General features: G+C 36.3%; 1 protein-coding gene across 6 annotated transcripts in view; it reads left to right on the top strand.

The window, feature by feature from the left end:
• Positions 1 to 20,039, top strand: part of TBC1D8B (TBC1 domain family member 8B) — a 106,619-nt gene extending 86,580 nt beyond the window's left edge. The window contains exons 14-20 of one of the 6 annotated variants that reach the window (XM_049873145.1): positions 3,829 to 3,897; positions 4,058 to 4,298; positions 5,000 to 5,065; positions 6,876 to 6,959; positions 8,190 to 8,246; positions 12,828 to 12,925; positions 14,440 to 20,039. In XM_049873145.1, coding sequence (XP_049729102.1) covers positions 3,829 to 3,897; positions 4,058 to 4,298; positions 5,000 to 5,065; positions 6,876 to 6,959; positions 8,190 to 8,246; positions 12,828 to 12,925; positions 14,440 to 14,838 — 1,014 coding nt within the window. In that variant the 3' untranslated portion in view covers positions 14,839 to 20,039. Of the gene's footprint in view, positions 1 to 1,036; positions 3,789 to 3,828; positions 3,898 to 4,057; positions 4,299 to 4,999; positions 5,066 to 6,845; positions 6,960 to 8,189; positions 8,247 to 12,827; positions 12,926 to 14,439 lie in introns of those variants that run through there. The other 5 variants (XM_049873144.1, XM_049873146.1, XM_049873148.1 and 2 more) reach the window with 5 other exon arrangements.
• Positions 20,040 to 20,572: the final 533 nt, after the last annotated feature.

Raw genomic sequence — 20,572 nt, 5'->3', positions numbered from 1 at the left:
CTTGGACTTCTTCCTTCAGTACCATCAGTTCTTGATTATAATGCCACCTCCTGAGATGGTTGAACGTTGACCAATTCTTTTTGGTACAGTGACTCTGTGTATTCTTTCCATTGTCTTTTGATGCTTCCTGTTTCATTCAATATTTTGCCCATACAATCCTTCAATATTGCAACTCGAGGCTTGAATTTTTTCTTCAGTTCTTTCAGCTCAAGAAATGCTGAATGTGTTCTTCTCTTTTGGTTTTCTAACTTCAGGTCTTTGCACATTTCATTATGTTATGTTGTTTTGTCTTCTCAGGCCACCCTTTGGAATCTTCTGTTCAGCTCTTTTCCTTTATCGTTAAGCTTCAAGAGCTTCAGCTGTTCTATGCTCAAGAGCAAATTTCAGGGTATCTTTTGACATCCATTTTGGTCTTTCCTTTCTTTCCTGTCTTTTTAGTGACTTTCTGCTTTCTTCATGTGTAATGTCCTTGATGTCATCCCACAACTCGTTGGATCTTTAGTCATTAACGTTTAATGCATCAAATCTATGCTTGAGATGGTCTCTAAATTCAGGTGGGATATACTCAAGGTCAAATTTTGGCTCTTGTGGACTTGTTTTAATTTTCTTCAACTTGAACTTGCATATGAGCAATTGATGGTCAGTTCCCCTGGTCTTGTTCTGACTGATGATATTGAGCTTCTCCATTGTCTCTTTCCACAGATATAGTTGATTTGATTCCTGTATATTCCATCACTGGGGGATGTTGTTGAAAAAAGATATTTGTGATGAATAAGTCATTGGTCTTGCAAAATTCTATCATGTGATCTCTGACATTGTTTCTGTTACCAAGGCCATATTTTCCAACTACCAATCCTTCTTCTTTGTTTCCACCTTTCGCATTCCAATCACCAGTAATTATCAATGCATCTTGATTGCATGTTTGATCAATTTCAGACTACAGAAGTTGGTAAAAATTTTCCATTTCTTCATCTTTGGCATTAGTGGTTGGTGCATAAATTTGAATAATAGTCGTATTAACTGGTCTTCCTTGTAGGCATATGGACAGCAGTACATCGAGAGGAAACTGCCAGAAATTCAAGCTGGATTCAGAAGAGGATGTGGAACGAGGGATATCATTACTGATGTCAGATGGATCTTAGCTGAAAGCAGAGAATACCGGAAAGATGTTTACCTATATTTTATTGACTATGCAAATGTATTCAACTGTGTGGATCATAACAAATTATGGATAACATTGTGTAGAATGGGAATTTAAGAGCACTAAATCGTGCTCATGAGGAACCTGTACAAAGATCAAGAGGCAGTTATTCAAACAGAACAAGGGGATGCTGCATGGTTTAAAATCAGGAAAGGTATGTGTCAGAGTTGCATCCTTTCACCATACTTATTCAATCTGTATGCTGAGCAAATAATCTGAGAAGCTGAACTATATGAAGAAGAACGGGGCATCAGGATTGGAGGAAGACTCGTTAACAACCTGCCTTATGCAGATGACACAACCTTGCTTGCTGAAAGTGAAGAGGGCTTGAAGCACTTACTGATGAAGATCAAAGACCACAGCCATCACTATGGATTGCACCTCAACATAAAGAAAACAAAAATCCTCACAACTGGACCAATAAGCAACATCATGATAAACAGAGAAAAGATTGAAGTTGTCAAGGATTTCATTTTACTTGGATCCACAATCAACACCCATGGAAGCAGCAGTCAGGAAAGCAAATGACGTATTGCATTGGGCAAATCTGCTGCAAACAACCTCTTTAAAGTGTTCAAAAGCAAAGATGTCACTTGAAGGACTAAGGTGCACCTCACTAAAGCCATGGTATTTTTAATCACCTCATGTGCATGCAAAAGCTGGACAGTGAATTAGGAAGACTGAAGAACTGATGCCTTTGAATTATGGTGTTGGCAAAGAATATTGAATATACCATGAATATGCCGGAAGAACGAACACATCTGTCTTGGAAGAAGTACAGCTAGAATGCTCCTTAGAAGTGAAGATGACTAGACTTCATCTCATATACTTTGAACATGTTATCTGGAGGGACCAGTCCCTGGAGAAGGACATCGTGCTTGGTAAAGTAGGGGGTCAGTGGAAAAGAGGAAGAACCTCAATGAGATGGCTTGACACAGTGGCTGTAACAGTGGGCTCAAGCGTAACAACGATTGTGAGGATGGCACAGAACCGGGCAATATTTTGTTCTGTTGTACATAGGGTCACTGTGAGTTGGAACCAACTCACAGCACCTAACAACAATAGCAACAATATTTATGCTTTCTTTCTTTATCTTGTCTTATTGCTTGTGTAAAACCTTCAGGGAAGTTTAAATAATAGCAGTGGAAGTAGGCTTCCTTGTCTTATTCCTGAATTTAAAAGAAATGCCTCTAGTATTTTATTGTTACATATGGTGTTTGCTGTTGGTTTTCTAAAGAATGCCTTTTTTTTTTTTAATGAAGGAGGTTTTCTTTTGTTTCTAGACTAAGAGGTTTTTGACTTTTTTTTAATCAAGATTGAGTGTTAACTTTGCTCAAATGACTTGTGCACATGTTCTTGAGACTGTGTTTTTCTACTTTACTAGTGCAGTGAATTATATTAAAGAATTCCTAATACTAGCATTCCTTTGCATCCTTAAAATAAATCCTATTTGTTCATGATGTATTATTCTTTTAATATTCTTCGCTGATCATTTTACTGTTAGGTTAGCTAGGTTCTTTGCACCTATATTAGGTGACACATTGGTTTACAGTTTTCTTTTTTTGTGCTAATAACTTTGATTTTCATATCAGTGTTGTGCTCACATCATAGGATGAATTTTAGAATAATCTGTATTTTTCTATGCTCTGGAATAGTTTATATCACATAAGAATTATCTGTTACTCGACAGTTTTAGAAAATGAGCCTATAAAACCATCTGGGTCTGCTGCCTTTTTGGTGGGAGGTAGATCTTTGATTGTTTTTCAGGTCTGTTTATTCAAATTTTCTTACTGTTGCTGAGTTAATTTTGCCCGTTTGTATTTTCCTAGAGAATTATCCAGTTCATCCAGACTTTCAGATGTATTGGTATAAAGCTTATGGAATTCATTCAATGACTATGTAATGGTACCTTTATGTGCTGGGCACTTTTAGTGATCTCTGTATCTGTGTTTATATTACCCCTTTCCTTCTCAATGATGTTTATTTGTGATTTCTTTTATCACACTTGCTGAAGATTAAACTATTTTATTTATTTTTTCAAATAACCAGCTCTTGGTTTTATTAAGTCTACTGGGTTTTTTTTTAAAAAAGTTTTTCCTGTTTCATTAATTCTACTTTTTATCATTTTTACCCTTGCTTTTAGATTTCTTAAATATTATAATGATTGTACCACTAGTGCTTATTCTCCATGGAGCAGTATAAAATTGCATATTTTCTAAGGTTCTTGAATTATAATTTTTGGCACAGAGAGGGATGTACATCTCCCAATGTGTTTGAAATGTTTAATTGACAACCCCACATGATGACTTGGAAATTGCTTATGTGGTTAGAGCAAAGCATATGAAATGAGACTTGAATACCATTTATTGACATTAAGTGGCTGTCCTTTGGTGATTTGGGGGCATGTAGCATTAAGGTCAAAGTACGTATCAGAGTAGAACTGAACTATAGTCTATATACAACTTTTTTAATGGTAAAATAGGCACGTTTACCTTTGTTATTTCTATAAAAAGTTCAAAGAAAAATAAAATTTATTGTAGCAGAGAGGAATCTCTAAATTGAAAGATAATTTCTATATTGAATTTTAAGTTCAAAATTCTGAATTGCTTTTAATCTTTTTTTTAAAGTTGCGTGTTGTATCACAAGATGTGAAATTGAGCCTTCATGAATTGGATGAACTTTATGTCATCTTTAAGGTATTGTTATTCTTCTTTAAATGAAAAATAATGTACTTTTAGCAGAATTTTATTACAACTACTCTTAAATATTTTATCTTTAATTTCACAGACATGTTTAAAAGAAAAAGCTCTTCCAAAATTACTTTTTGTGATGTAATAACTTTTTTTTTTTTTATAGAAAGAGCTGTTTCTTTCTTGTTATTGGTGTTTGAATTGTCCAGTATTGAAGTACCATGACCCCAGCCTGCCATACTTGGAACAGTATCAGATTGACTGCCAGCAGTTCAGAGTCTTGTATCACTTCTTGAGTCCCTGGGCTCATTCTGCAAACAGAGACTCACTAGCTTTATGGACGTTCAGATTGTTGGATGAAAACTCTGACTGCCTTATAAACTTCAAAGAATTCTCATCTGTAATAGGTAAGGTGATGTCTAATCATTTCTTTTTTTAAAGCAAAAAATAATTTTTTTTTTATAAATATTTAATACTGGTTATTTTTACCAATTTAGTCAGATTATAACTGGACCTTTTCTGTGTTTGTTGCCAATTCTAAGTATATTGATCTAATTTTGCCCCAACTGTCACAGAAAAGCAAGCTGTTAGATGTGGGTGTTTCAATAAAGGAAGAGAATGACCTGGCTTCCCCACACTCAGGTGCATGGATGCTACAGAAAGACTTTCCACCTCAGTAAAAATCCAACCTAGAAAAGCGGTAGGGGAATATCAAACAAACTAGTAGCACCAATCGTATTGTTTATTTCTCTGTTTTTCCAGATAGCCCCAGGATGCTTTTTTTTTTTTAAATCAGGGATTGCCCATGGAATAGCAATTATTTCCTCAAATGAGGCATAAGGCCTCATTCCAAAGAAAAACGAAGTTCGAGGTTGGGGGAGAAGAGATCAGCACGGGAGCATTTTATCCCTCTGTTAAAGGATATTTTGCTTATACCTTTAAGGGAGAGGATCTCACTGGTTGGGTGGTTCTTTAACTATTAAAGTAACTGAAGGTTTCTGATTCCTGATTCTTGGCTAATATCTGTATCTTAATTAATCTGTGTTGCTGGACTTAATTGAATGTTCTCTGGATACGTGATTATTTGTAATTGAATTTTATTGAACAGACATAATGTACAACGGAAGTTTTACTGAGAAGCTTAAACTGCTTTTTAAGCTGCATATCCCTCCAGGTAAGATTTTAACAGTCTTTAATGATGTACAGGAAGGAGCTCCGTGTCCTGGTGGTTAAGAGCTTTGCTGCTAACCGAAAGGCTGTTGGTTCATAGCTACCAGCTGCTCCATGAGAGAAAGATGTGGCAGTCTGCTTCTGTAAAGATTTATAGCCTTGAAAACCCTATGAGGACAGTTCTATTCTGTCCTATAGGGTCGCTATGAGTTGGAATCGACTCGACAGCAATGGGTTTGGTTTTGTTTAATGATGTACGTAAGGAATTTATTCCATTTTAACAAAATATAATTACAGATATAATTCCATTTCAACAAATAACATGATTTTCAGTATGATATATGGCCATTGATTCATTGTGGCCCATAGATCATACTACCACTACTTTTACTGATATAGTGAATTCTATAGAAGAGATTCAGCGTTAACAAATGGATTTACAAGTTTCCTTCCTGTTAGTGGTCAATCTATTTAATAATAGTTTGTACACATGAACTACGTATCATTTGAATATTGGTATAACATTGTTTTTTTGTTTGTTTGTTTTTGTTATTAGTGAGTAGAATTTAACTTTAGACAAACTTCTAAACTTGAAAAAAACTAAAAAAATCATTCAGAAATGTGGGACCAGATAGCAGGGATATTAAAAATTGGAAAAGATAGCAAAATAAAAACTACCTTTTATTGAGCACATTGTTTCTCAAATAATTTACTTTGCATACAGTCTTTCATTTGATCTTTACAATGTCCGTGAAAGGTGGTATCATGCTTCTAATTTTGATGATAAGGAAAGTGAGGGTGGGAAAGATTAAATAACTTGAGGAAGATCACATAGCCAATAAGTTGTGTAGCTGGAATTCAAACTGAGGTCTGACTCCAAAACTCGGCTTTCCTTCGGTTCTACCAAACGGCCTCAAAGTTACCACACTGTTACAGTTTAGTGTTTCGCACTGACCTTAAGAGACTGCTTTTCCCAAGCCTGTTATGTGCTTTGGGAAAACAGTCTTAGGCTTTAAATTATAGGCACATTGTAAAAGTACCTTTTAGCTTAGATAGGATAATTCACAAAAACAATTGACACCTCATAGTTCTTCGAAAGCTACACCTGGGTTCCCTTTTGGAGTCTTCCCAGGACATCCAAGAAACATTCTTCACTAGACCAAAAAGCAAACAGCCATCTTTAATTTTTCATATACTCAAATCACCAACACAGCATTAAAAACAAAAGACAAACCACTTAATTTAAATCTAAAAGGAGTTTACATTGTCAGTTTGGCTGTTAGAATGTCTAATATTGTCATCAAATACATTTTCAGTAGAGGGATCAAAAATTGGAAAAATGTTATGTACTTGTTAAAGCGTAGGTAGGAAGTAAAACAAAACACCCATCTTCATGTTTTCCTTATTATTTGTATATCTAAACATAGTAGTATGATTTAACAGTTAATGTTTTTTGTCTCCAAAAATAATCTAGAATGATAGTACAGTCCCTCATTTTGTTACTGAAGAGGTTTTTTAAATGACTAAGGTCACATTTTCAGAGATTTCCAAATGCCAGGTTTTCTTATTTCAACTTGTAATGGCTCTCACAAAGCTATTAAAAAGCAATTCGGAGAAATAATAGAACTCAGAATGACCAAGAACTTTTTATTGTTTGTTAGTAAAATAGCACCACTTCCACATTTCTTCACATATGGTCTTCTTATACAGGGATCCTTTGTTTAACTCCCTGTCCCCTGTTTGCCTGACCCATTATGGACTCCGTCTTTGTCTCTCATTATTAGTAAATGTGGTTTGAGTTAATCTGTTTTCAGCTTATACTGACGTGAAATCTCAGGACCCTTCAAAAGGAGATGAACTTTCCAAGGAAGAATTACTTCATTTCAGTCAGCTACATGGTAAATTTCTTTTTTAAAAGTTTATCTATATTGATGATTGATCTCAAAGAGATCTCCCTGACTTAGATTTTCTTGACCCAGCTGTAACTAGTAAAATTTGGGTTAATTATACTTCTTTTGTATTGTCATAATACTTAGCACAGTGTTAAGTTCTTGGCGATATTCCACAAATATTTGATTATCCAAACTGCTTTTTTTGGTTTTGATTCGTAGAATCTCCTGTTTATGGGAGAATTAAAAGGAAAATGAATTCTGTTTCTACTTATGTTTCCAAAATTTCTAAAATGTATCAGGCCGTTTTTATGCTTTGCTAAAATACAATGAAGAGAATATAATCTTTGCCAATTGAGGGTCATAGTTATTCAAATAATGAATACTTATTATAAATTACTGTAGATGTAGAAGACAGGGATGAATCTGTCTCTAAGACATAATTTGGAAATGATATTTTTGTGCTCTTTGCTTCAGTTTCATAAATATGCAATGTCTTTTGAAGGGATGAGGTCTGATTAATATATATTTTTGGTTACTGTATGTTAATGTAGCTGGAGCCCTGGTGGTACAGTAGTTAAGAGTTTGGCTGCTAACCAAAGAGTTCGGCAGTTTGAATCCACCAGCCACTCCTTGAAAACCCTATGTGGTAGCTCTGCTCTGTCCTATAGGGTTGCTATGAGTCGAGATCAACTCGATGGTAATGGGTTCCCCCCCCACTTTAGTATGTTAAAGTATTTGAACATTAAGTTTGAAGAGACCTTACAAATCATCTAAGTCAAGTCTCTTAATTTCATATATAAGGGCACTAAGGTTCAGAGAGGGGAAGTGACTTGCATAAGGTTTCACAATGAGTTATTGCCAGAACCAGGACTAGTAGCACAACCTTCTGACTTCCGGTGTGCTTTTCTTTTCTTTCTTTCTTTTTTTTTTTTACTTGATAGTAAAAGTAATACAGTTTAATGTGAGGAAAATCACAAAGCAGAAACTACCACCCAGAAATAAACAATATTTGATATACTCCCTTCTAGGATTTTTTTAAGATGGATTTTTCCTCAGTATTCTTTTTTAATATGAAAGCTCTTGAGTACTTTGAATTCTAATGACAGGAGGTCAGATCAACTAAAATTGGTTTCTGAATCAAGAAAGTAATGTGCACTTATAATAAGTCTTTATGTAGAGTCTAGTTTTAAACTTGTTAAATATCTTACAAAATGCAATTGCCCTCTTTTCCTGTAGTTTCCAGACCTGCAAATGAGAAGGAGGCGGAATCAGTAAAAAACAGCCCTGAAAAAGGTACTGTGATCTAGGAATATCATTTAATTTAGTTTATTAAGTTACTGTTTTTATAAATAGGATTAACTACACAGGGAAAAAAGTGGATCCCTTTAAAGGCTATTGATTTGTCCTGAGAGCTTTTTCAGTTCCTTTGTGTTGGTTTAACAATTTATTTTTTCTTCCTTTGATACTGAAGTCCCAGAAGTTACAGAAAATATAATAGTAAATGATCCATATTCATTTAATTTTATTATTTTAAAAATAGTTATTTTTACTTACAACAATAATAGATAATCCATGTAAAAGGAGTTCAAACAGTACAGAAGCCCTCATGCCCCCTGTCCAGCCCTACCCTGAGGTAAATGCTGAGAACACTTTGGTTTATATCCTTTTCAGATCTGTTTCTATGCATACACAAAGGTACATAAACATCTCTCTTTAAAAAAAAAATCATTCCATAAATATTGTTCTACAATTCATTTTGCTATGTATCATGGACATTTTTTCATGTCAGTACATTTGGATCATGTTATTTTTAATGGATGCACAGTATTGCATTTTTTGGTTGTACCATAATTTATCTCGATCAGAGATAAGATCAAGAACCGATGGTACTAAAGGAAGAAGTCTAAGCTGTACTGAAGGCATTGGTGAAAAACAAGACTCCAGGAATTGACAGAATATCAATTGAGATGTTTCAACAAACAGATGCAGTACTGGAAGCTCTCACACCCATCTATGCCAAGAAATTTGGAAGACAGCTTCCTGGCCAACTGACTGGAAGAGATCCATATTTATCCCTATTCCCAAGAAAGGTGACCCAACTGAATATGGGAATTATAGAACAATATCATTAATATCACATGCAAGCAAAATTCTGCTGAAGATCATTCAAAAATGGCTGCACCAGCATATCGACAGGGAACTGCCAGAAATTCAAGCCGGATTCAGAAGAGGACGTGGAACCAGGGATAGCATTGCTGCTGTCAGATGGGTCCTGGCTGAAAGCAGAGACTACCAGAAGGATGTTTACCTGTGTTTTATTATCTATGCAAAGGCATTCGACTGTGTGGATCATAACAAACTATGGATAACATTGTGAAGAATGGGAATTCCAGAACAGTTAATTGTGCTCATGAGGAACCTTTACATAGATCAAGAGGCAGTTGTTTGGACAGAACAAGGGGATACTGATTGGTTTAAAGTCAGGAAAGGTGTGCGTCAGGGTTATATCCTTTCAGCATGCTTATTCAGTCTGTATGCTGAGCAAATACAGTAGTACCCCCGCTTACCCCCAGTTTCGCTTTCCACCACTTTCAGTTTCCCGCGGTCAACCTCATTCGGAAAAGATTAAATGGCAAATCCAGAAATAAACAATTCATAAGTTTTAAATTGGATGCTGTTCTGAGTAGCGTAATGAAATTTTGTGCCGTTCCACTCTGTCCCACCTGAGACATGAATCCTGTTATCTACGCTGTATACACTACACGCCTGTTAGTCACTTAGTAGCTGTCTTGGTTATCAGATCGACTGTCATGGCAGCACAGTACTAGTGTTCAAGTAACCCTTATTTTACTTAATAATAGCCCCAAAGCACAAGAGTAATGATGCTGGCATAAAGTGGAAAAGTGAAAGTTCTCAATAATAAGGAAAGGAAAAAAATCGTATGCTGAGGTTGCTAAGATCTACAGTAAGAATGAATCTTCTATCCATGAAATTGTGAAGAAGGAAGAGGAAATTTGTGCTGGTTTTGCTGTTGCACCTCAAACTGCAAAAGTTACAGCCACAGTGCATGATAAGTTCTTGATTAAGATGGAAAAGGCATTAAATTTGTGGGTGGAAGACATGAACAGAAAACGTTTCAATTGACTGCAACACATTGCTCCAGAATGCGTTGAGTCTATATGAAGCCGTCAGCAAGGGATCCCCTGAAATGAGTGACACCAAGCCATTTACTGCAAGTAAGGGATGGTTGCACAGATTCAAAAATAGGTTCGGACTGAAAAATAGGAAAATTGCTGGAGATGCTGCATTTGCCAATGAAGAAGCTGCTGCCACTTCCCAACAGAGTTGAAGAAGTTGGTTAAGGAGAAAGAATACCATCCAAAGCAAGCCTTCAATTGCAGTGAAACTGGGCTGTTCTGGAAGAAGATGCCCAATAGAACCTATGTTCATAAAAGTGCAAAGGAGGTGCCAAGGCATAAAACATGGAAGAACAGATTAACTCTGGTACTACATGGCAGTGCTGCAGGGCATATGACAAAGCCAGGTGTAGTGTCCAGAATGAAGAACCCACATGCTCTCAAAAACAGACATTACCTGCCTGTGTTCTGGCAATGTAATCAGAAAGTGGGGGTGGAATGGAATGTTTCCACCAGTGCTTCATCCCAGAAGTGAAAAAATACTTGGAAGAGGAAGGGTTGGAATTTAAAGCCCTGTTGATAACAGATAATGCACCTGGCCATCCCTAATCTGTTTGTTATGAAAATGTCAAGGTTGTATTTTTACCTCCAAATACAACCTCATTACTTCAGCCCCTTGACCAGGGCATCATTCAGTTTGTCAAGGCCACATACAGCTGCCTGGTATTTGATTGCACTCGATCAGCAATTGATGTGGGCCCTAATCTGGACATAGTGCAGTGCTGGAAATCTTTCACTCCTGCCGATGCAATAACATTCATCAAAGCTGCAATGGATGAATTAAAGCCAGAAACTGTAAATGCCTGCTGGAAGAACTTAGGGAATGAAGTCATGAATGATTTTAAAGGCTTCTCGGGGGTCAATAGAGAAGTTAGCAGAATCACTCACGTAGCAAGAAAAGTCGGTGGAGAAGTATCTGCCAACCTGCTTGATGAAGAAGTGGAAGAACATATTGAAGGCCACCGAGAAGTGTTAACAAATGAGGAATTGGAAGAACTTGTTGAGTCATTGACCAAGGAAGACGAAGATGAAGAAGAAACTGAAGCAGAACCAGCAATGCGGACATTACTAAAATTTGCTGAAGTGTTTCAAATTGCACAAACATTAAAGGACAAATTTATGGAATTCGGTCCTCAGATGGAACACAGCATTAAAGTCACCTGTGTGGTTGTCGAAGGATTACAACCTCTGCAGCAACACTTTGATGAGTTAAAAAGAAGGAGACAGCAACTTCTAATTACAATGTTCTTCTTGTGATGTGAGATCATACAATGCCTATGTGATGAGGTGAAGGACATAGGCATTGTGATGTAGTGTTAGGCAACTACTGACCTTCTGATGATTCTTCAGAAGGAGGATCATCTGCCTCGGGTGATCCTGGATCATTGAGTCATGATGATGTTGATGGCTGGGGATCCTCCGTAGTTGAAGGTTTTTTACTTGGATCCACAATCCACGCCCATGGAAACAGCAGTCAGAAAACCAAACGACACATTGCATCGGGCAAATCTGCTGCAAAAGACCTCTTTAAAGTGTTAAAAAGCAAAGATATCACTTTGAGGACTAAGTTGTGCCTGACCCCAGCCATGGATTGACACAGTGGCTGCCACAACGGGCTCAAACATAGCAACAATTGTGAGGATGGTGCAGGACTGGGCAGTGGTTCGTTCTGTTGTACACAGGGTTGCTATGGGTTGGAACTGACTCGACGGCACCTAACAACAACAGCCATAATTTATGGCAATAACTAGCCCTATAATTGTACATTTAGGTTGTTGGAATTATTATTATTGCAAATGATACTGCAGCAAACATTTTTATACATACATTTTAGGATACTTTTCAAATATGTCTTTAGGACAATATAGATGCATAGAAGTGTTGGAATGCTGGGTCAAAGAGTATGCATATTTAATATTTTGATAGAGGCTGTCAAATCACTCTCCCAAAGCCTATTATATATATATATTTTTAGTAATGTTTAGTTAAAAATATTTAATTGCTGTTTAGGAAGCATTGAGTTTCTTTTGTGGTGATGGAAAATTTGGCAACATATTGGGGATGGTTGCACAGCAAAATTAATGTAGTTGATGTCACTAAATTGTACCTGTGAAAAACTTTAAATTGGCAAATGTTGTATTACATGTATTTTTACAACAATAAAAAAATAGTAGAAAAGAAAGAATTAATTGCTGAGGATCTATTTAAATATTATAAATTTCCCAGGTTGTTCAGTATTTCTACCCAGTTTTCCAAGGGATCCTAAAAAATTATTAGTAAATCGACACCTATAGCATCTTGATTTAATTCTTTTAAGGAACGAGTGAGTAAGTAATGTTTTGAGTTTTTGGAAAAGAGTCACTGTAGACCACTGTGGTATCTGCATATTAAGAACGTAATATACGAACTGCTTTAACTTAGTACTATGCATGAGAATGTCTATATGAAATTTGCATTGTCAAGCCGTGCTGTACTGTTTTAGTTGAAGTGAAGATAAAGTATTCTAGGAGCCAATGGGTGAAATAAAAGGTAAATCTGGGTTATTGACTAGGTAAAAAAAAAAAAAAAAAAGGACTTATATCTCAGTGAAATTTATCTCAGTCCTAATTATTCTTTTGAGATTTTGGAAAATGTAGTGGGCTGTTTATTATGAAATGGTTTTATTCCCTTCATTTAGGCAAAGGAAAGGTTGATATTCAAACATATCTAAATCAATGGCAAGAGGAGCTTTTCAAAAAAGAAGAAAACATTAAGAATTTACCAAGAATGAATCAGGTATAGTATTTTCAAAGAGAAAATTCTAGGTTCCCAGTTTTTGTATGAATTTGGGTGTATGCAACTCTAAAGTAGCTAACGTGCTATTATGAAAATAGTTAAATTGTCTGTCTGTTATCTCTGTAACTTTCAGATGACCCCAGAAGAGTGGGAGCAAATTTTTATATATATTTTTATCTTAAACACTTAAATACATTTTAGTGTTTCGGTATAATTCATCTGTTATGAACATTTGTACCTGTAGAAAAGATGTACAATAACATATGTTTCAATGCCTTCTCTTCCAGCTTTATTGGAAATGTTCATTCATTCAGTAAATATTTTTAGTGTCTACTAGTTGCCAAGCCCAAAGCTAGCTACTTGGAATACAAAATTACTAAAATAGGTCCAGCCCTGGTTCCTAATGAGCTTGTACTTGAACTTGCTCAGGCAATACTAATGACTACTATTGACAGAATTCTAAATTCGTCTCTTTCTTACACACTATCCAGTCAGAATATATATATATATATATATATATATATATATATATATATATATATATATATATATTTTTTTTTTTTTAATTAAAATCTGATTGGCAGAGATACTGAGGATCTCTGAAACTCTACCAAAATCAGAAGTACCAAGAACTTAGTATTTCTCAATGACTAGATAATTTGACAGTTGACTAAGTACTTTTTAAAATGAGTGAATATGATATATTTATTTCTAGATTATTATGAATGAAAAACACTACAGCCTAAGGAAGAAAGGGAAAAAAAGTTAAAAGTTTGTTACAATGTAGTTTTTATAAAGTATATCCTTTATATTTGTTGTTTATTTACAGGTAAACTTTTCTGATAGGATGATTGACTTATTAGGACTCTTTTGTGTTAGAATCACTTTTTTAGATTGAGAAAGTGTCACACAAGCATCTTGCAGAAATGTCTGCAGATTATCTAAGGGCAATCAGCAGACAAGCCAGGTTACATCTTCACTTGGGCCCAACCTCAGCCTTTAAAAAGGAACATGCCCAAATGGGCTCCTTAGATCTAGCTTGCACTGTTAGATAAGTCACAAAAGTCTCTCTTCCCTTTAAGGAGTCCTAGCTGAACTGCCTTCTTCAAACCCTTTGTGAAGATTAGGTGGAAATCATTCTTCATCCTTTGGATAAGTTTGGTTAATGAATGAATGATTTACATGTAGGGAAATATGGGAATGTGCCTAATTAAAAGTACCACTTAACACTGAAGTAATGCTGGCAGGTAAACTGTCCAGGAATTTGTCATACTGTGTATACTGTGCTAGTATTAGACAATCAATGAGAGGACTTACATGAAATTTTCTTCTGCATCTCATGCCCATATTTCTAAAACTAAGATATAGTTTGGGATTAATCGTCAATTCTTATGGCTTCTAGGGTGAAGATTATATGGTACAGATTCTATATAGGAGACTATGCACTTCTAAGTTCTCTTTATATTTGCTACAGCTAATACTCAAATGTGTTATTTCCAATTTATGTCTTCTAGTCACAATTTATTCAGTTTTCAAAAACTCTATATAACTTATTCCATGGAGACCCTGAAGAAGAGTCATTATATCAGGCCATTGCTGTTGTAACCAGCCTTTTACTCAAGATGGAAGAAGTTGGAAGGAAACTACATAGCCCTATGTCATCAGCCAAAGGATTCTCTGGGACTGTCTGTGCTTCTCGAGGACCCAGTGAGGGGACAACAGAGAACCACTTGCGGGAGAAAGATCCCTCCTCGCCCAAGCAAGAACCTCAGTGGTCATTTGCATTTGAACAAATTCTTGCATCTTTGTTGAATGAACCTGCATTGGTGAAGTTTTTTGAGAAACCCGTAGATGTAAAACCCAGGCTAGAAAATGCAAAAACCTCTCAGTTAAGGTCTAGAACCAAGATATAAATCTCTTAACAGGAATGGTCTATCATAAAAACAAGTTTAATCAAGATTCCTGAAGCTATCAGCTGAATTCCTGGGAGTATGGCTCAGGAATTTAGCTTTGTCTTGTTACCAGTGTGTTTGAAGGCAAATATGTATATATATTCTGAAGCACAATGATTCTTTCCTTTGTGGTGATCTAAAATTTTGATATTCTCAAATACAAAAGTTCTTTTTATATGTCACAAGATGTATGATGTCAGGGGAATATGCTAAATGTTACCACCAGAGGGCACTACCTTATCACTTTTAGTAAGGAAATTACTAGATTTGTGCTGCCTTTTACATATAAATTAGTGATGATTTTCACAAGATGGTGTTGTGTTTGAGTATTAGTGATGGTGTATGTCATATAGATAAATCCTACTTTCCAAATTGTCTCAGATCTATGAGAATGCTTTAGAAATCTGGGCTTTGAAACCTATATATAGCCTTATTTACCTGGAAGATTACCCTTTGGAGGCCCTATTTTCAGGTCATCTAACTGAAATATTGTTAATGTTTAAATCTCACTCTGTCTTCTGATAATTTTTTTTAGTAGCTTCTGCATTCTCCCTACCTGAGAGGTTCAGAAGCTGCTGACTTCCACTTCTGTCTGTGTTACTGATTTAAAAAAAAAATCAAGAACTCTAAACTCTGGGCTGATATAAGGAAAAATAATATTGGATGGAGTTTAAGCCTTTTCAGGAGGGTTAAGAAATAGTTTCATTAGCTCTGTATATCTCTCATTAGACTGAGAAATTACTTGAAATTCTTCTGAGCATTCCTTTTTATGGCACTTGTCTCAGAGTAGCTTGGGACTGCTTTTGTTCTAGCTTTAGATATTGGATTTTCAACACTCATGTTTTAAGTTACATAAAGAACAGTTACACTAAGACTGGATTATTGTATTAGTTTGGCAAGTTCATAAAGTATACTTGTGTAAAGTGATTGTCAAGGTAATGTATAGAATTGCCAGCATCTAGCTAAAAAGTTTTGACTATCTGATTTAGATATGTAATCTCTGTGTACTTTATGCTGCTTGTAGCTCATATTCAGTCATTACAATGAAAGTCCACCTAGAGATAGTGGGCTTTGTTAGCATTTAAAAAACAAACAAACAAGCAATCCATACCTATCCTATCTTCCCTTCTGTCTCTGACAAGAGCCATTTATTAATCAATTAATTTAAGAAATTGAGGGGAAACTCATCCATTGGAATTATCTTTCTTCACAAAAAACTTTGGTTTTAAGCCCTTTGACTTTTCTAAATGTGAAACAATGAAAGGGCAAACATCCTTCAGAGTGACCCCAGAAGTCTCCCTTCCTGGGAAGGAATCTGTACAGTCAACCTTTGACGAAGAGTCCACTGTGAACAAGGCCTAATACAGAAGGTTTCATCACCATAGAATATATTTTTTCAGACAGTTTCAGGAATTTTCAAGTTGACCCTCTGAGAATTTCATAAATTGGGCATGGCCAAACACTTATTTAGTAGTGTCTTTAAAAGGATACGGTCAACCTTGTCCTTTCAAGGAAATTACCACTTAAAGAGATAGCTGGTACATAAACATCTATTTCTCAGAAGTAATCTGCTGAAACATCTAAATCTTAGAACTTCGTCAATAGTTTATATGAAAAGTATCACATAAAAATCTTGATCTACTATTATGCAATGATCCTTAAATTATACTACAGTAGCTCCAGAAAGACACAAAGCTGTATGTTTATATACAAAGGCACTATTGTACACACTTCGTTGAATATTTTATGAATTGTATTTACCAAAAAAAACCCAATTTCTTAAGAACATATGTTATTAATATTTGATATTATTTTAAAGTCAGACTATTGAAAATTACCAAATATTGTATTTTAGCCTAGATTAATTAAAATTTAATATGTAAAGACATTTTATGAATTGCAAAAAGATTATAAATGCAAGTTAAAAAGACAACTTTATTTTCTGAGTCTACAGGAGAAACAAGCAAAACACATAGTTTTATAGCTACTGCTTGCTAAACAAAATGAGTTCTTAATATTAAAAATCTTATGTAGTTGTGTCATACTGAACCAGTGCATTATAACTTATACATTAAATTAAATATGTTATAAGGTGGATTTACCTGTGTTTATAAAAATAAATATTGTAAATCTATTATATACGAAAAATCATTTACTTAAATAATATTATTTACTGTGATGTATTTTTTCTTTACGTTTAACTCAGATACCAGTTGAGGACTTCCCTCCTGTATCAGCTAGGGTTCAGTTGCAGAGAACAGAATTCACTCTACTTAGTTTTGGCAAGAAAGGATTTATTCCTGCACGCTAAAAGCCTTGGTGTCCCTGGGTAGTACAAATGGATCACACACTCAGCTGCTAACTGAAAGATTAGAGGTTCGAGTCCACCTAGAGGCACCTTGGAAGAAAGACCTGGAGAAATCTACCTCTGAAAAATCAGCCATTGAGAAACCTATGGAGCACAGTACTATTCTGACACACGTGGGCTCACCGTGAATCAGAATAGACTCACTGACACCTGGTTTAGTTTAGTTTTTTTTTTTTCCTAATGAAAGAATTACAGAATTATCAGGGGTGGGGGCTGACTCAAAATTGACCTTTCAAGAACAACTTCCAAACCATAGCACAGAACCAGGCCACCAAAGGAGCTGCTAACTCTTCTATAATCAGAAAGCTACTATGTATTTCATAATGAGAAACCAGTGCTATTGCTGCTACCTCTAGAACATGCTCTGCCTGCTGTGATTTACACATTTACAACAGCAAAATAGCAGCCCTGCAGCCTGCCTCTCACCACTCACAAGCTAATGACTAAATTGCAATAGAACCAAGTTTACCAGCAGATGCGGCAGAATAATAGCCTGCACCTCCCTTCTGCCGTTTAAGTTTCACGTGAGTGCATCCGATTAGCCTATAATATATGTAGAAGCATAGTTGCAGGGGAATCTGGGAAATGTCTTTTTAGCCACTGCAGTACAGGAAGGCACAGAGTTTGGAATGGACATTGAGCACTGTATTCTTTTTCTCTTGTGTAACAAATTACCTCACACTTGTTAGTTGCTGTCGAGTCGATTCTGACTCATAGTGACCCCATGTGTGTAGAGTGGAACTGCTCCATAGAGTTTTCATGGCAGTGTGTCCTTTCAGAAGCAGATCACCAGGACTATCTTCTCAGGTTCCTCTGGGTGTGTTCAAACCACCAACCTTTCAGCTAGCAGTCATTCGCTTAAACACCCAGGGACTCCAGATTAAAATAGCATGCATTTATTATAGTTTCTGTGAGTTAGGAGTCTGGCCTTGGCTTAGCTGGGTCCTCTTGTTGTTGTTAGGTGCCATCAAGTCGGTTCCAGCTCACAGTGACCCTATGTACAACAGAATGAAACACTGTCCAATTCTTTACCACCCTCAGATTCGTTATGCTTGAGCCCACTGTTGCAGCCACTGTGTCAATCTGTCTCGTTGAGGATCTTCCTCTTTTTCACTGACCCTCTACCTTACCAAGCATGATGTCCTTCTCCAGGGGCTGGTCCCTTCTGATAACATGTCCAAAGTGTGTGAGTTGAAATCTCGCCACCTTGCTTCTAAGAAGCATTCTGGCTGTACCTCTTCCAAGACAGATTTGTTCAGTCTTTTGGCAGTCCATGGTTTATTCAATATTCTTCGCCAGCACCTCAGTTCAAATGCTTCAATACTTCTTTGGTCTTCCTTATTCATTGTCCAGCTTTCACAAGCATATGAGGCGATTGAAAACACCATGGCTTGGGTCAGGCGCGCCTTAGTCCTTAAAGTGACATCTTTGCTTTTTAACACTCTAAAGAGGTGTATTGCAGCACATTTGCCCAATGCAATACATGGTTTGATTTCTTGACTGCTGCTTCCATGGGCATTGATTGTGGATCCAGGTAAAATGAAATTCTTGACAACTTCAGTCTTTCCTCCGTTTATCGTGATGTGGTTTATTGGTCCAGTTGTGAAGATTCTGGTTTTCTTTATGTTAAGGTGTAATCCATACTGAAAGCTGTAGTCTTTGATCCGTAAGTGCTTCAAGGCCTCTTCACTTTCAGCAAGCAAGGTTGTGTCATCTGCATATTGCAGATTGCCAGGGAGTCTCCAGTCCTGATTCCTCATTATTCTTCATAGAGTCCAGCTTCTTGGATTATTTGCTCAGCATACAGATTGAATGGGTATAGTGAGAAGATACAACCCTGACACACACCTTTCCTGACTTTAAACCACGCAGTATCCCCTTGTTCTGTTCGAATGACTGCCTCTTGGTCTAAGTACAGGTTCCTCATGAGCACAATTAAGTGTTCTGAAATTCCCCTTCTTTGTAATGTTATCCATAATTTATTATGATCCATGTAGTCAAATGCCTTTGCATAGTCAATAAAACACACAGGTAAACACTTCTGGTACTCTCTGCTTTCAGCATGATCCATCCAGCAATGATATTCCTTGTTCCATGTCCTTTTCTTCAAATCCTGCTTGAATTTCTGGCAGTTCCTTGCCGATGTACTGCTACAACCGGTTTTGAATGATCTTCAGCAAAATTTTACTTGTGTGTGATATTAATGACATTGTTTGATAATTTCCTCATTCAGTTGGATCACCTTTCTTGGGAATAGGCATAAATATGGATCTCTTCCAATCAGTTGGCCAGGTAGCTGTCTTCCAAATTTCTTGGTATAGATGAGTGAGCGCTTCCAGTACTGCACCCATTTGTTGAAACATCTCAATTGGTATTCTGTCAATTCCCGGAGCCTTGTTTTTCGTCAATACCTTCAGTGCAGCTTGGACCTCTGTCTTCAGTACCATTAGTTCCTGATCATATGCTACCTCCTGAAATGGTTGAACATGGACCAATTCTTTTTGGTGTAGTGACTCGGTATTGCTTGCATCTTCTTTTGATTCTTCTTGCGTCTTTTAATATTTTCCCTGTAGAATCCTTCAGTACTACAACTCAAGGCCTGAATTTTCTCTTCAGTTCTTTCAGCTTGAGAAATTCCGAGTGTGTTCTTCTAACTTTTGGTTTTCTAACTCTAGGTCTTTGGACATTTCGTTATAATACTTTGTCTTCCCGAGCCACCCTTTGAAATCTGTTCTGCTCATTTACTTCATCATTTCTTCCTTTCACTTTAGCTGCTCTACATTCAAGAGTAAGTTTCAGAGTCTCTTCTGACATCAATTTTCGTCTTTTTTTCTTTCCTGTCTTTTTAATGAATTCTTACTTTCTTCATATATGATGTCCGTGATGTCATTCCAAAACTCGTCTGGTCTTTGGTCACTAGTGTTCAGTGTGTCAAATCTGTTCTCGAGATGGTCTCTAAATTCAGGTGGGACTATACTCAAGGTCATACTTTAGCTTTTGTGGACTTGTTCTAATTTTCTTCATCTTCAACTTGAATTTGCATATGAGCAATTGATGGTCTGTTCCACAGTCATCCCCTGGCCTTGTTCTGACTGACGATATGGAGCTTTTCCATCATCCCTTTCCACAGTAGTCGATTTGATTCCTGTGTATTCCATCTGACGAGGTCCAATTGTAAAGTTGCTGTTTATGTTGGTGAAAAAAAGGTATTTGCAATGAAGAAGTAATTGACCTTACAAAATTCTGTCATGCAATCTCCAGCATCGTTTCTGTCACCAAGGCCATATTTTCTGACTACCAATCCTTCTTTGTTTCCAGCTTTCGCAT

This window comes from Elephas maximus, chromosome X, assembly GCF_024166365.1.
Source record: "Elephas maximus indicus isolate mEleMax1 chromosome X, mEleMax1 primary haplotype, whole genome shotgun sequence".
NCBI lineage: Eukaryota > Metazoa > Chordata > Mammalia > Proboscidea > Elephantidae > Elephas > Elephas maximus.
Note: the sequence above shows the minus strand (reverse complement) of the source record. Positions and strands in the feature narration are given on the sequence as shown.